This window comes from Hippocampus comes, unplaced genomic scaffold, assembly GCF_001891065.2.
Source record: "Hippocampus comes isolate QL1 unplaced genomic scaffold, H_comes_QL1_v1.1 scaffold526, whole genome shotgun sequence".
NCBI lineage: Eukaryota > Metazoa > Chordata > Actinopteri > Syngnathiformes > Syngnathidae > Hippocampus > Hippocampus comes.
This window is the reverse complement of record NW_017806233.1, coordinates 338512-355461: the sequence shown is the minus strand read 5'-3', so window position 1 is coordinate 355461 and position 16950 is coordinate 338512. Positions and strand designations below refer to the sequence as shown.

The window sequence follows — 16950 nt, the reverse complement described above, 5'->3', positions numbered from 1 at the left end:
GGCTAAAAACGCCTTACTATACTATGTCGTTTTTTTCGGGCTAAAAACGCCTTACCAACTATGTCTTTTTTCGGGCTAAAAACGCCTTACTTTACATGGTCGTTTTTTTCGGCTAAAAACGGCTTTCTATACATGGTCATTTTTTTCGGCTAAAAACGCCTTACTATACATGGTCGTTTTTTTCGGTTGTTTTTTTCGGCTAAAAACACCTTACTATACATGGTCATTTTTTTCGGCAAAAAACGCCTTACTATACGTGGTCGTTTTTTTTGGCTAAAAACGCCTTACTATACGTGGTCGTTTTTTTCCGCTAAAAACGCCTTATTATACATGGTCGTTTTTTTCGGTTAAAAACGCCTTACTATACATGGTCATTTTTTTTCGGCTAAAAACGCCTTCCTATAACTATACATGGTCGTTTTTTTCGGCAAAAAACTCCTTCCTATACATGGTCGTTTTTTTCCGCTAAAAATGCCTGACTATACATGGTCGTTTTGAGGGGCTAAAAACACCTAACTATATGTGGTTGTTTTTTTTCCGGCTGAAAACACCTTCCTATACATGGTCGTTTAGGAGGGCCTAAAAGCGCCTTCCTATACATGGTCGTTTTTTTTCGGCTAAAAGCGCCTTACTATACATGATCGTTTTTTTTCGGCTAAAATCGCCTTACAATTCTTCATTCTTCTTTGTAGTAAGGCGTTTGCCTTACTACATAGAATAATGAAGAATTGTGAAAAACTGAAAAATTTCAAATTAGATCTACATTTTAGGCTCATTTTGAACAAGGCCTGTTCTCACCCCAAAGTGTGGACTGCACACTGCTTTTTGTGCATGTTACTTCAAAATAACAAGTGAGGGTGACTATCAAACCAACCACCTCACGAAAAAGCAGAATAATGTGTTTATTTGATACGAGAAACAATAACAGGAGTTGCCAGGGAGGATTAAAACTTGGGAGGATTACGTCTTGTGTCCTATTCGGCCTTGCGCACGCACACAAACGCATAACCACTGCTGGAAGTGGAAAAGATGATTACAAAAAGCTTTCTTCTATTCGGCTTGACCAGGAGTGGAGAGCAGCAAAAAACAAAACAAAAAAACAAAACAAAGTGAGCAGTCACTGCTGTATCTGATAAACGCGACCGAAGAAAGGGAGGATAAGGATGTTGTCTCTTCCTCCTCTCCTGTATCATTACCTACCTGACTTGATCCGCGGCATGGAAGCACGCAATGCGCTGATATTGCAGCGAACCCCCTCTTTTCACGGGGGATAGCTCCAGAGCCAGGCGATAAACGTACAGAAAATTACTCATGCGCCCCTAAAAGGGATCGTAACTCCACCACGACTACTTTGCCTTTGGTATCTGCTCTTCTTCTGTTTGACTATTTAACGCTTGTGTTTAGCCCGATCGGTTCTGCCGAGCGCCACCTGCAGAACTGTCTGGAGTGATTCATGTTGGGCCCAGCCTTGATGTTGCCTTTGTCTGGGTCGTAGATGGTGGTGGCTCGCGCGTAAGCTCCGCCCAGAATGTACACCAGGCCGCCCAGACTCACCGCCGGAGCGTACTTGTTGTCTGCACACAATAACACATTCGGACGGAGTCAAAGGCAAACTCGCGGAGTGACGCAGAGGCAGACACTCAGCGAGTCGTACACAGACACACACATGAACCAACACCGCCACAAAGACATAAACACATCCACACGAGACCCTCCCGCCAAATGCACACACAGACACACACACTTAGACCCACGGACAAACACAAAAGCACGCACACAAACCCAGTCACATTCATGAAACACGCGCGCACACACGCACGCGACATTCTCCATCTATTTGTAATGACATCAGCTTGTTTTTCCACCCACCCATCCAAATATTAGGAACAACTCTCAGCATGATGAAACTGCATGTGTGTGTGTGTGTGTATCGACACATTTGTCTGCGCTCGACGCCCAAGGCCGAATACTCACAGGGGTGTAAAAAAAACAACAGGGGGAGGGAGGGGAGGGTAAACTCCACAGATAAATACTTTGTGTCTGGCAGCGGCGCAGCATGTGGCGGCATCTTCATCACAGCGCAATCCAAACATCACCTGTGTCGGCTCTGGGATCTCCGTGACGTCTAACAATGACTTGTTGGATGAATAGCGATCAACTTTTCATGATGTTTTCGGTCAAATTCCATTCGTTGAGTTGAAAAAAAGTCCATCAAAATAAATACAATTTACAAAGATTGGTCAAATAAAGTGAAATCAAAAAGAGTGGTGGGGGCCCAGGGTCGTGGACAATCACGACCCACCGATCATGGGCGACTCGATGAAGCTCCAGGCGTCGCTCTGCGGCACGTAGGACTGGAGCACGCCGGCCGATCGTCCCGCCTCATTGACGCCGCCAAAAACGTACACTTTTCCGCCGCACACCGTGGCCGCCGCCGAGTGCACCGGCTTGGGTAACGGCGCCACCGTCTCCCACTGGTTGGTGATGGTGTCGTACCTGAAAAAGAAACCGTGTCACCTTGATGGATAAGTTGAATTTGTTCAGTCAACTCATAGCTCAAAACAGTTTTCGCTCAAAGGGAATACTTGATCCTTTTTGACAAAAAAAAAAAAAAAAAAAAACCTACCGAAACATATTAATAACACACCTGAGAACAAATGCATAACGTGTTTCCTCCTTGCCTCTAAATGGGATACGACCTACTTTAAACGTAGCACTAATGTATCATACGCGCACACGGTACAGTAGGCTTCCCGACTTATGGCTGCGGGGCTGACAGGCGTAATTAGGCGAAGGCGCGCACCACCGGGGAGGATGAAAAAGAGCCAGCATTGCGCACAATGACGGCAATTAAAGCAATTACACAAAGCAAACATATGTCGACCGACACACGCCATTAAGCCCTCGCGACGGCCACCAACTTGGAGCAAAAAACATTAAAAAAAAAACAAAAATACAGCACTCCAAACATGTGTAGAGTTCTCTTCAGGGGGACAAAAAATTCACGGGGTAAAAACTGTACAATGTCAAATTTTCCCCGTTTTTAAAGTATCTGATAAAATACTAAACGTGTATTCTCTTATGTAGTTACAGTATAAGCCTTTGCCAAAGGAGTAGCGAAGCCCGCTCGACTGCAAAATGTGACAAACGTGCCCTCCCGTGGGTTTAGTCACGTTGCACATTTTTTTTTTCCTGTTTACATCTGTGCAACCAATAAGACGAGAGTGATGTTACATTTTTTTTTTTAATGGCGACAACTTGTAATCGTCATCGCTATTGCCATGTCTGCAGCCATTCGCCTTCATTTTTTCTGCCAGTTTGGAAGTCGAGCGAGTCCCAAAACGGCGCCATCCATCACAATGAACATCACGTCTGCACATTCTTCACCGTTATTTTGCCCAGCGTGTTAAATAAAGTCTGCCACCAACGAGGCTCGCCGTCTTGTGTTTGATTTATTCGCGGGGTGAAGTTGCTGTCGATTTCTTTTCATCAATTATCCTAACTGGAACGGGTTTTGTGCTTTTGAAAAATGCTAAAACAATTAGCGAGTATAAATAATTGCATCCGGTAGCATGAGATGCTTGTCTTCATTTTGCGGGGGAGAAACGTGTTCATCCCTTTCCGCGAGAGACCACATGTGACGGCGAGGACCAAGGGTGTCACACCAGGAGTCTGGGTGCTGTGGGGAGGAGGGGCGGGGGGTCAACGTTGAGAGCTCAGCGGGTGCCACCGCTGCCAGTTTGCCTAATCCAGAGGAGCAAGGGATTAGCTCAGTAGGGGAGAAGCTGCCTCGGCAGGGGGGCTTTGGGAGCCTCTTGTCCCTGACTACCGCAGGGTCGACCCCTCCCGTGGCACACCCCCTGGCACCGCCCACCAATAACCATAACAGCTGGAGGCGTTTGCCTTGCGCTCGAGTGCGGCGACACTTGCAGGTAGCAAGGCGGCAGTTCGTTAACAGTGTGGACAAACGAGATAACTTGTTTACCATGATCCTTTCGCATTAACTGTTAGCGGTATCTTGCAAACCTGTCTTACATGGAAACAGTCCGCATTAAAGTATTCCACAACGCTTGGATGCTCTCTTCTTGCTTTTTTTGTAAGAGGACCAAAAGAACTGATCTGAAACTTTTGGGGGAGGTAGGGTGCCGAAAGGGGGTGGAGCTAGCGACTACTAACCGTTACTGGTAAAACGCAAACCTGACTGAAATTGGAAAGGGTCCACATTAAAGGCTGGGGACACATAAAGCCAACTCATGGGAGCCAGACAACAGAACGTAAATAAATAACACAGATGACTTGCATATCAGCATTTATTGTACGGAACTGTACCACTACTGACGAGGTTTTGCTCTGGTCTGAACTTGAGCTGCTTTGCAAACATCTGAATGGGATCCACGCCACGATGAACCAACAAGCCACTGCACTCCAAAAAGGATTTGACGACGCCTCAATAATATGAGTTGTAATATGTCTCGGTGCTATTTTTCACATAGCCATCACCGGTATTTACCCCAATCGAATTGTACCTTGATGAACTAATGAGTCACTCCACTCAAAAAGGGGACCTAAGTGGAACCTCAATGCCCGTAATCAGCGGAGTCGGGTTAGTTTCAAAAATACACAAAAACATGAGAGCGTCTGATCTTTTTGTTAGCTCGACAACCCCGCTGAGCGACTCCTAAATCTGGCGCCGCGCTGCTAACAATTGCTCATGAAATATTAAGCGGCAATGGCGCTTCAAGGACGCACGAACCTGCGCGTGGCACGCGATAAATAAAACAAAAAGCGCCACCGTGTGATTGACACATCATTAGACAGCCATGAATTATTCAATATCCTGCAATCATATTGCTTTGTCAAAGGATCAACATGCCGGGCGAGAGAGCGGGCCCAGGGCACCTGATTGCGAGTTAAAAGCCTCCCCCTACAACACCGCGACTCACTTCCCCCTTAAAAAAAAAAAAAAAAAAAACAGTGACGGGAACAGTTGGGCTCGGTCGTCACGAGTGTTGATTCGCGCTGAAGAAAGGCCGCATCCCGGCTTCATCCGGGCCGCTTTGAGATGCCTCTGATTGAAGACATAATTGCGACGGTGGGCTCGAATTTCGCACGGTGGGAAGCGTGAAAGCTAGCGTCGAGAGCGATGGCAGCGAAGGCGGCGGAAAAGACTGCAAATGAGGTGGCGAGATGGAGGGTGTACACAAGGCCAGACACCTACATACAATGGATAGATTTAAAAAAAGTGAAATCAGCAGCACAATGTATTTTTTTTTCTTTTTTGCACCTTGGAAATCGAAAGGAACAGCGAGCAAAATGAATTTTCATGCATGCAAGATCTGACGAAACGGACTTAAAATGATGACAGTCGGCAAACATTTGGAGGGTGATCAACGGAAGGGTTGGGCCACGTTTGGTTGCACCGTTTCTTCTTCTACGGTCTTCTTTTTTGCGTTTGTTTGTCGGAGAAGCGGAAGTCAGGGAAGCTAAATACAGCAGAAATGATCGTTGTTCTCGACGGTCTTCTTGGTTGTCATCGTTTTTGTTGCCGTCGTGGTTCAAACGCCAGCGCGCGGCCGCTCTTTAACCCAAATGAGATTTTAAATGCGATCGTCTCACGAGGACTCAAGAGCGCGGTTCAGTTCACTTGACGATGCGAGATGATCCCGTCTCGTCTTTCACGACAGCGAGTCTAATAAATGCGCTCAACTCGGCATGTACATACGTCCGCTCTGGCAACAACGAGAGCACGCAAAGCGATTGGCTGCGTCCCCGCGCATCCATCAGGCGATGAGCAACACAGCAAATCAATTTGCAGCTGTCGTCGTGGCGTCGCCGAGCTGCCATCCGCATATCAAACATCGGGCAGCCATCGCTATCCGCTGAGTAATGATTACGAAATGTTATTAGCGCCCCAGTCGCAAACGAGACACCTGCAAAGAGTTTCTTTCCTCTCTTCGGTCGCTGCAATCGAATGCTCTGATGGCAGAGTAAGCGTGGCCCAAAATGGCCACTTGACTCCTTGGCTGCCAGCCATTTACAAAGCGGTTAGTTCACCCTTCATAGTCAGCCTGTTCAGAGCATTTTGTTTGATCTTTCAAGACACGCAGATTGATCGTTGTGTTCTGTGACGATACAAGCAAGAAAAAAAAATGGTGGTTTCCAGCTTTTTCCGTGCTTTCGTAAACAGGAGTGGATTGGTTTCAGCAGAGGCATCGGTTTGTGAGCAGAAAGCAGAGAAAATAACATTTTGCTTTATTGACACCGACTATAAAACAACAAGAACAAAGCTGAGAGCGCAAAACTGGCACCAAACGCGGTCCAAAAGTCAATTTGATAAAAAGGCCTCAAAGTCGCAATTTTTTTTTTTTAAGTCACTTAACACATTTTGCCCGTAGTGTCAATGAATGGTTTTACAAAGGCCATAGTTTTGTACTCCATTAATTCTTGTGGAAAAACTGTTATGATCAGGGTTATAAGAGTTTTTAATTTTTTATTCGATTTACACATCTATGGAGTCGAGTGCAAGATGGGGAATTGTGTAATAAAGTCGACGAATGTTCCCAAACGATCTTCCTTCTTCTGTACGGCCTGGACAGTAATACTGAAGTATCAAGGTTATATTTACAGTCGTTTTCGTTTTTTTTTTTCAGTGATTAAAAAAAAAAAAAAAAAGTTAGTTGTTTTGTCACTTTTAGTTAACTATATTAGCCTACTCTTGAACACATCAAATTTTCTAAACGGCAGCTTCCTGGCACACCTGCGGGTGGGCTCGAAAGGTATTTGCCTTGTATTTACGAGCGCTATGAAATAAATAGCTCGCTGATAATCTGTCAGGAACGTCGCCGAGCAGTCGGCTCGGTGCATAATTTACGACACCTGTTCACAGAGTCCACGCCGTGGACCAGCTGCCTCCTGTCGCAGCCCGTCTCGTTGCAAATCTTTCCCGCTGCCGCTGCTCCGCCCTTCTGAAAATGCCAAACCGTGCTGACGTGTTTAGCTGTTATTAAGATACTCCAACGTTAACAGGGTTTCGTTTGGATAGATAGAAAAAAAAATGGAGAATTTGGAAAAAAAAAGTGCGAGAAAAAAAAAGTGACAACTTTTTTGCGGGGTTTTGCAGGGAAATAAGAGAACCTCAACCAGTCGCCACAGTTTGGATCTTGTGTATCTTACAGAGAGATGAAAACGTTAACGGACCCACAACAAACGTCCTGGAGCAGTTGTTCAGTTTGGCCATTTTTAGGTCCTTGCTTTGTGGACAAAGTATCAAGCAAGACACGTTGATTACCAGCTAGCATCCTTGTTCTCTCTCTTCAAAATGAGGGGGAAAAAAAAAGGATGGCTTGTGTGTCATTCATAAGTGGTGCTGCCAAACAAAACAAGCGTGTGGGTACAAATCAAATCTCCATAAAATTTGATAGTAAATTATACATGAAGCGGCTTACATTAGTCTCGCCTCACAAACTACATGACAGCGGCAATAACGGCAAAAGATTTCTTCTCTTCCTCTTCTTTTTCGTCCTGGTCGCGGTGACGCGTCGCTAGCTACACGCGGCGCACATTAGCCGGCTCATTCGACCACAAATCGGGAGGAGGTAGTAGAGGGGACACACCGGAAGAAGAAATCTTTGGATTTTTATGGAAAAACAACGAGAATGACCTGCGCTCTTTTTAATGCTAACTCCAGTTCTAACCCCGTGTCACAAATGGTTTAGCCCCGACTGACCAGCATGCATTAGCATCCCAACCGCGACTTTTGCCATGGCATCAGACCTCAAGAACCATTTTTTAATCTTTTTTTTTTTTTTTTAATGGACGCTAAGTTGTATTTCAGTGAGCTGAGGTTAGGAAAATGACGCCACAAAACGGGCAACACTTTCACCTACTCCAAAATAGTCCCGCCAGTGCATGGCGTGCGGTACTGGCTTAGTTCTGCTCAGCTCATGGCATCCCTGACTCACCTCTCCACGTGGTCCAAATTCCCAGAGATGCCCAGGCCTCCGATGGCGTAGAGTTTGCCGTCATAGACCAGGCTGTTGTGTCGGCAGCGGGCCACCGTCATGCGCGACACCAAGTTCCAGTTGTCCAGCAGGGACATGTAGCACCATACGTCAGACAGCATCACCCCTGACTCTGTGCCTCCTGCAAAAAAAAAAAAAGAAAAACTGTACAGTGACCCACCTGGCGAATTCATCTTTTGGTCGATTTTTTTTTTTGGGGGGGGGGGGGGTAATCTATTCTCCGTTATTTGCTGAGAAACTCGCCGTCACTATATTTGTGTTCAGACCAGGTCAACAAAATTATTACTTTGGCGCCATTTTGGTGCCAGGGAACTATGTTGAAATTATTTGAAGAGCTTCATTGAGACAAAATAATGCTTTTGCCAAGGAACGAAGTCGAAGTGAGCTGAGTATTGTTTCGCCGCCATTTTGTGGTATCTCCAAGAAACTAGAAAGCTTTTGGAGGGCATCATACTTTTTTCACGCCAAGGCTCAATACCAAAACTATGGTATAAAAAATAAATTACTGTCGTGAGGAAGTAAACTGTTCTCATGAAGTGTAATTACTGTCGTATCTGTGTACGGTATTGGGTGTGTGCCTTCCAAGGGGTGTGGCCTAGTGAGCGACCCCAGGAGCTGGAGTCTGCATGTGAGCGTCTCGTCGTGAGTTGTGGCCGACAGCAGCTACTTATTAGTGGTCTCATTTTTTTTCTCGTGTTTGTTTATTTTTGATCATTCATGTATTTTTTTCTGTAAATTTTTGTCCAAGTTGCCACTGGGGCACTAAATCATATCAAAATGTTAATTGTGATGATGTCATCATTGTAGAGAACCCCAGCTAGGAAGTGCGAGCAGCAGGAGCCGATTGGCTAACCCAAGATAAAACCTCTGATTTCTCCAATGGCTTGTCGGACTGCCGGCGGACACGGGGCGCCGCTTGTTCCCCTCGCCAAACACACATTTCCATTTATATGAAAAGAGAGCGTGAGAGTGAGAGAGAGAGAGAAAGGCGTCAAGGTGAGTGTGTGGCTGCCGCGCTGAAACGGTGGTGCAAATGGAGCGTGGCGGGAGGAAAATGCCGTCACGATGGAAGAGGGTGCGAGGGAAAAAAGAGCTTCAACGAGACACTGACAAAAGTCAGACGGGATGGTTCCTTTTGACCTTGGCCACTCATTGTGACTCCGTATTTAGGGGCCTATCTGGATAAGTTGCATGACAAGCTGCGTGACGCTGCGCTGTCGTCAAAGTGTCGGTGGGCTCAGAAGGCTGAGGATGCTACGACACAATTCAAATGATGAGAATCAACCCTTCCCGTAAATTGGAATCGTCCCGACGGGGCGCGAAACGCATTTGCTCACCGGATAGGTAGATGTTGTCGCCGGCCGAGATGACGCTGAAGAACTCGCGGTCGTAGAAAGGAAGGCTGGCCAGCGGGTACCACTTGCTGTTCTGCGGGTTGAAGCAGGTGACCGCCGTCAAGCAGCGCTGGTTCATCCCGATGGCTTGGCGCCCCCCCACCAGGACGATCACCTCCGCCACGCCTGCGAGAAGAGTGACAGACGGGTGCGAGACTCACTCTGAGGGTTAAGAGAAGAAAGATAAGACCACACATCTGCTAAATAGTGGCACGGCGAACCAGGAGGGTGGTTGACCATAACACAAGACCTTTTTATTTTTTTTCTGGGATCCCAACAGTTGCACTTTCTTGAGTTTAAGAACCACAAGCAGGGTGAAACTTGTGTTGATGTCAAGTCAGTCAGAGTTCCACATTTTCTCAAGTGTTGACCGGTTCGCCAGGCTCAGCAGAAAGAAGACAAAGGACACCGGCGTCCAATCCGGAAACGGGTCACAATGCTGCACGATAGGCAACGAATTGGATCTCGTGTCGCCTTAAAAGGCACACAGACTCCTCCACAGAGAGAGCGCTACAAAGACAGCAGTCATCCAGAACACACAAACAGGCTGGAAGGCTGCCAAGAAGCGACTCACCGTCAGGCAACAAGGCAGCCGCCAGACACCAGTGAGCAGTGTGTTTGAGAGCGGCAGGAGGGTGGTGGTGGTGGTGGTGGTGGTTGGATGAATGACGAGGAAACCTAGTCGAGTGCCGTGCCGGAGGGCTCCGGTGTGAAAGGGGATGGGACAGCCAAGATTGAGGAAAAAAAAAAAGCAAGGATGGCAGGCTAATCTTCATTGACTGGGGAAAAAAAAAATCCAAGGCCAACTTTATCTTTTTGTCCCCAATCGATGCTGCCGCTCAGTCAAGTCTTTTGACCCGTCGCTTCCCTCGCTTAAAACACAACAACAAATGAAGCGCAAACCTCTTTTCTCCGCAGAGCTGCCGGAACAAAAAAAAAAAAAAAAGCAGAAGAGCTAAGCCGAAAGCCACAGACTCTGAGTGGACGTTTTTCTTTTTTTTTTTTTTTTTTCCCGGGGTGAGGCTTTAAGAGGCTCTCTGATGGATGAGACGGGCGAAGGGGGTTGAAGATGTTTTTTTTTTTTTTTTTTCTATTCAAGATGAAGCAAGATGCTGGTTCAAAACAAAGCAAAGAACCACCACGGCAGTGGAGTGCTCGCAATCCTTTCAGCGGTAAGTCAGTTTTGACAGGCCTCCAAATGACCAAGCCGCAAATTGTTCATTCAATTTATCCACACACACACACACACACACACACACGCACACACACACACACACACACACACACACACACACACACACACACACACTCATATATAACAGATGGATATTTACATATGTGAATGGACACGTGTTTGCAGAGTTGGACTGGCAATATATGAACGCGCCGTATGTGTGTGAATGGATAGAAATGAGCACTGATCACTCGCCGCGCACGTGAACGCACAACGGCAGCTCCGGGCGATTTCTGCTTGGTTGCCCGCGTCAGCGATCGTCCACATCTGCCCGTCTGACTGATCCCCAAAGCCTCCAACGCGTTGGCGGACGAACACAACTCAACGCGGGCCTGTCAGGAGCGGTGATGGGGCGGGGAGGTGGGGGGGGGGGCAGTTTGGGGTCAGGGCTGGCAAGGCTGCGGCCACCACTTGTCCAGTGGTTGGGAGGAAGAGGAGGCGGCCGGGGATGGAGAAGACTTGACAAGCTGATGTTTTCCTCCTGACAAGAGTTTAAAAGCAATGCACTTTGGGGAGGAAACGCTTGGTTCTTGACCTTTTTTTTTTTTTTCCCCCTTCCAAACAGCGGCACGAAGGGGAAAGCCCACTGACAGATGGCCCAAAAAAATGGGCTCAACAGTCACTTTATTTGGTACACACAGTAGTAACATGTACATTTTGTATCCATTTCTTTTATCGGATACTTTTTTTTTTTTTTATGAACCTGTTTGTTTTTGATCAAATTTTAATATACTTGATATTTGAATGCTATACAATGATTAATTTTCTTTTCATATTAGTCTTAAAAAGTATAACGACATATTTTTTGCCCTTTTTAGTATTTTAAGCGTGTTTTATTGTTTTTTTTTTTAAATCAGATCTTTTTTCAATGCTGCTAGTATTTCATAAAGATCAGAATTCTATATTTTCATGACCGATACTTTACTTTTTTAGTTATTTTTAAGTTCTTTGTATCATTTGAGCAAAAGCAAAAAAGTACAATGGCCATTAAAGGGGAAAAAAAAACCAAAAACGGTAGTTTGGGCAAAGCGAATCATCACACCTCCATCTTTGTTGTTGTCAGGCATCATGAAGGAAATGGCGACATCATCATTGAGCCCATCACGCTGTGACAAACTACATAGTTGCCTCGTGTAGCAGCCACAAAAAGGTCTGTTTGCTCATAAAACTGACACGTGCATACACATAAATACTGTGCAAACTGGAAGGTGACAGATGCTGACAGACACGCACACACGCTATGTATGTACTTATACACACACACACACACACGCACACGCACAGGGTGCACATAGCTGTGGGAGACATTTATATCTTGCTGCAGGTCCATAACCATTACGTCTTATCACGCTCTCGCTTTTTACTCCATTTGCTCTCATTTGCGAACCCTGTGATTTGTCTCCCAGTGTGCTAATTTGCTATGACGACGTCGGGGGGGGGGGGGCCCACAGCGCCCCGTGATGGCGCTACACAGTGCCTAAGTGTGCAGAAGTGCGCGTGAGAGCAAATTAGGATGTTTACTTTTGTACTTGAGTCACTAAAAGCCCCAAAATGCCCTCCGCCAAGTGCATGTGGGGCAGAGGGTGCAGTGCCCTGTTAGTTCCACAAGATGTTGCTGTTTCTTTTCTCTGTGATTATAGTTAATACAGAGCAATTATAGTGAATTCATTTTTTGCCAAAATAAATTTGCCTCATGATTATTGTGTGATTAACATTTTATTTCCTATTGCCATCTGAGGCAGTAATGATTGTTTCTGCCTAGCAACAGCAGACATGAGCTGCAGTGACAATTTCCTGCGTGACTGTTGGACTTCCTGTTTGTGCGCCATCCTTTTTGTCATTTCCACTGCCAAGCGAATATATCTGTACATTTTCTTCCACTAGCCTTTGGAGCGGTTATGATTGAGCCCCATCAACACTGCCTAGCAACAGTTGACATGGGCAAGTCGTGATTATTAAATGTGTTTTTCTGACTTGCTGTTCCTGCATTGCCAGAAGCGAGTTAATCATTTACACAGTTTAAGAATGGCATCGGCCTACGGGACAATTTGGATTGATCATAATAATAATTTCCTTGGCGAACGCCTGACTGCGTTGCTGTTCCTGCACTATCCGCCCCTTGACTTGTTTGTCAGTGTAACCCCAACTCTCCCTAGATACAGGTGCCAACCCCAAAGAATCCAAACACTTCCATCCATGGACGTTCCTGCGCCTGTCATGAATGCTGGATGAGGCAGCAGCAGCTTTGCAGCGGGTCCGGCGGGTCAGCCTTCTGGATGCGCTCCACCTAAGCTGGATTTATTTTCTGTGTTGAATTTAGGAGTCCGCGCAGGATGAGATTTTACCGATAAGCCGCGACAACGTCACCGGCACACAGTGCCGATGTATGACTGAAAGACTCGCACGCATCATCTGTCCCTTTTCCTGAAAGCCTCTCCTGTTCTGGGTCACATGGAACCTGGAGCCAATCTCAGCGGACTAAATGTGCAAATCACCTGTCACTCACAGGAATGACACATAGCCATAATGATCTGTATGTTTTTGTAAACATCAAAGACAATCAACAGTAATTAACGAGCCTGCAGTACATGTTTTCATATAAGGAAAAAAACACACACACACACACACACACACACACACACACACACACACACACACACACGCACACACACACGCGCGCGCGCGCGCAAGTGTTTTTTTGTAAATACAAATAAGAAAAACTGCAATTTCATATGCACCTGTACCTTGAAAGTAAAGTGTGGAGAGTCTCTGTCAAGGCAATGTATGGGCCAATCCATTAGCATATTGGATGCGGAGCCTCAAAACTCGATACACGGTAGCAGGTTTTCAGTCGCAATGCATCGGGAGATGTGCGATACACGTTTTGCAAATGCCATGTTGTAAATCTCACAGAAAACAAAACAAAACAGCATTTTGTTTTTTTCTGGAATATCCAATAGAATCCTACTTCTTTTAGTAAACATCTAGGGCAGAGTAGTCATCAAATGAACTCCCAAGTTTTAGTGAAGACAACAGAGTAGTGAGGATAAATGTTTTGGTCGCCTGTGAGTAAAGGAAACCCGGAGAAAATCCGCAGTGGGACAAGCAATCTCACGCTGCATTTACTCCTCGAGACAAACGGCGAGGCTTAATAATTACTCGGAGCCGGACAAGAATCAACAAAGTCGGGGTTAAAATGCTTTTAATTGTCTTCCTGAGCCTCTGACAGCTTCACCTCGCCGCCTGCTTAAATGCAGACGCAACACTTTCAATTAGAGCTTGAAAGAGAGGCGCTGGCATCGGCGAGGAGGGACAACAAAGTCAGGATCAATGCGTGCTAATTGGAACGCCGCCGAACAGAAATAGGTGGCCGCCTTCGGAGGACGCCGGCGATCGGGACGTTTTTACGCACGTGACGAGGTGGCGTGATCGGATGCTGGCCGTTCGCCGGGTTTTAATAAATCAGACATTTTGATTTTCATGAATCTGATGCTTATTTTTGAATGATTGCGAAATGTCGTCAGTGACATTGGCAGGGTTTCTTACCAATCTCTTCTCTCCGCGCCGTGTCAAACGTACAATTTTACTTCCTCACTCAACGGGGGCTCAGCAGTGACGACATCAATGTTGAGCCTTAATCTCAAGCGTACAGTACACGCTGGGCTTCTGACGGCTAGTCATTAGCATATTGCACGTGCATATCCGCTCACACACGCACAGCAAGTCCGCAGATTGACTTTGCTCAGCAAGAAGTGCTTCACGGATGGCAGTTCTCTTTTCTTTTTACGCTTGACAGTCTTATCAACAGAGCTCAGGTGGCGCTCCATCTGCTTACGCGCCTTTTTAAGCGCACGCGCGCACGCACACGCCCTCCAACAAACACACGCACGCACTCAAACGCACACATTCAAGGACTAAACCATCTGCCCTTTTGCACAACTTTCACTTTGGGGCATTCGAATTTCTTTTTGCTTGACTCTCCACAGAGCTTTTTGTTTGCAGGTTTGACAGCCATTTCAGTTTTGACAATATGGCAGAAGGTTATTAAAAAAAAACATATATACACACACACACACACACACACACACACACACTACTCTTTTTTTTTCATTCTTTTTATTTGCTTCATTACTATAATGGAATGGAAATCAAATGTATTGTCATTGCACATGTCAAAAGTAAAGCGCAACATAATTGATTTGACAGTTTCAACACGCCCAAGGACAGGAGAGGAACGACTGATGGATCACCAGGCGCTGCCATTTTACTGCATGTGTTGTTTTACGCCACACAGACACACAAACGCGCGCACACACAAGTAAACAGTAATGCGCGCGTGCGCACGCACACACGCTTGTAATGACTTTTTAGTCCAAAAGTAGAGAATTAAATCGACTCGAACGCTTACAGAATATGGCACTGAGATAAATAAGTATTTGCTCAGTCGCCAACGGCATAAAGCTGAGCAGTAGACCGTTTTTTGTTTTTTTTCCCCACCCATCTTTGTAAATCTTTCAAAGTGCTTAGCATACGCTGACCTCCAGAAATAGCGGTTGGATTGGTTTTCAGCACGTTTTGCTCAACACAAGGTTAAGTGGCCTCTTCTCTTCTTCCTCGACTTTGTTCGGTATACACAGCTCTCAGCGGAAAAGCTTAAGACTCCCTGATGGACATCAATTACACTAAGTATCGTTCATTAGAGTTTGGAAAATGACATCAGAGTGGGCGCTCCCGCTTCCACTTTCAAAGACGGCTTCTACTCCAGGCTGACTTAATGCAACGCGCGCACACAAAATAGAATACAGAGCGGTGACCCATTACCTGCCCGGTGGGCCAAAATCAATAAAAAGGCGACGTCTCCTTATGGCGACATGACCTCTTTGTCACCTTGATGCGGCGCAAAATGAAGAGTGTGCGTGGCCCAGTGTAATGCTGTGCAGTGGCGTTTCGCTACACTAGCATCAGCGGCATCAATACAAAAAGTGTTTGGGGATGTTTTTGCCCGCACTTATTGACCGTTTCTGTCATTTTTCTGCCATGTCGTACTTATTTCTTAGAAAATAAGCAGCGACAGGCTCCTCGTTGCTCGGTGAAGTCACATCAGAGTGGACACAAATTGATGTTTTGCCGTGCTAGTTAGCTAGTTCGCTAGTTACCTGCCTGGGTATTATTGCCATATAGTTTGCCTGCGTCGAAGACTCCAAAACAAAGTGGCGCGTACGTTACCTGCAGAGAGCCTCGGTCTGGTGCGTGGCGTCTGCATCTCCTGGCGCGCGTGCGGCAGCATGTGGTAGCGCTTGGCCTCGTTGACGAGGTCGCGGCACGCCTCCGACGACTTGATCAGCTCCTCGTTGTCGACCACGTTGAGCAGGTAGGACGGGTGGATGAAGGGCAGTCGCACCGACGCCAGCAGATCGGAGAGGTGCTGCGAAAAAGAGGGACCGTCAAGAACCGTGACGAAAGGAACCGACATCGCCGACACGTGGATGTGAATTTTACACATCGACTTCTTTACCTTTAAGAAACGGATTCAATATTTGTCAATACAATGGTGAAAAATGAAACCACAATGACTCATTTAAATAAGTACAACTAATTACCGCTGGCAAACAACTCTCAATGTTTGCACATTTGCAGTGCTACAGTTGCCAAGGCAACCTCATCTAAAGCTGCAGAATGCGTCTGACTGCGTTTAAGTGTGGCGGGCCTGAACCCCCGTGGGAGGCTCGACTCGTACGACAGCAAAAGCTGTAAACAAGCCGCCGCCGAGTGTCACAGCGGCGGGCGGCCGCTGACCGGGATGACCTCAAACGGCTCGGCGCATCGCGGCCCAGCTGGACACGGGGCCAAAAAAAAAACAAAAAAAAAACAAAACAACAGACTCCCAGCCAGACAGAAGAAAGAAGTTAATAATAAGGCCGGCATCTCACCTCCCACACCTGAGTTCCACTTTGCTCTCTCATAAGTTGAGTTTGAAAATTCAGCCCCGGAAGACCGTTTTCACTTAGCGAATTGAAATTTGGTAGGCATAGCTATCGTGAGTCGAAATACAAAGTCTCAAGAAGGCAGGCCTGCAAATGCATCATAAGACGACCGTTTTGGCTCCGAAGGGGCCATTGAGTAGTCCCCCCGCCCCCCTCCAAGAATCTGCAGAGAAAAAAAAAAAAAGTTGATTCCGCGCAGAATCTATGCTAATACGCCAATACGTAAATAAAGCTCAACGAGCAGAGATTGAAGGGAGGAAAAGCGAAAGAGGGAGGAGGGAGGAAGGGGGGGGGGGGGGGAAGGCAAGGGGGGCCGC

General features: G+C 46.5%; 1 protein-coding gene across 1 annotated transcript in view; it reads right to left on the bottom strand.

Moving 5' to 3' along the window:
• Positions 1-16950, bottom strand: part of klhl29 (kelch like family member 29) — a 124435-nt gene that overhangs the window by 16307 nt on the left and 91178 nt on the right. The window contains 5 exon segments of the mRNA XM_019856472.1: positions 1430-1574; positions 2303-2496; positions 7962-8142; positions 9359-9541; positions 15876-16074. Of these exon segments, the coding sequence (XP_019712031.1) occupies positions 1430-1574; positions 2303-2496; positions 7962-8142; positions 9359-9541; positions 15876-16074 (902 nt within the window).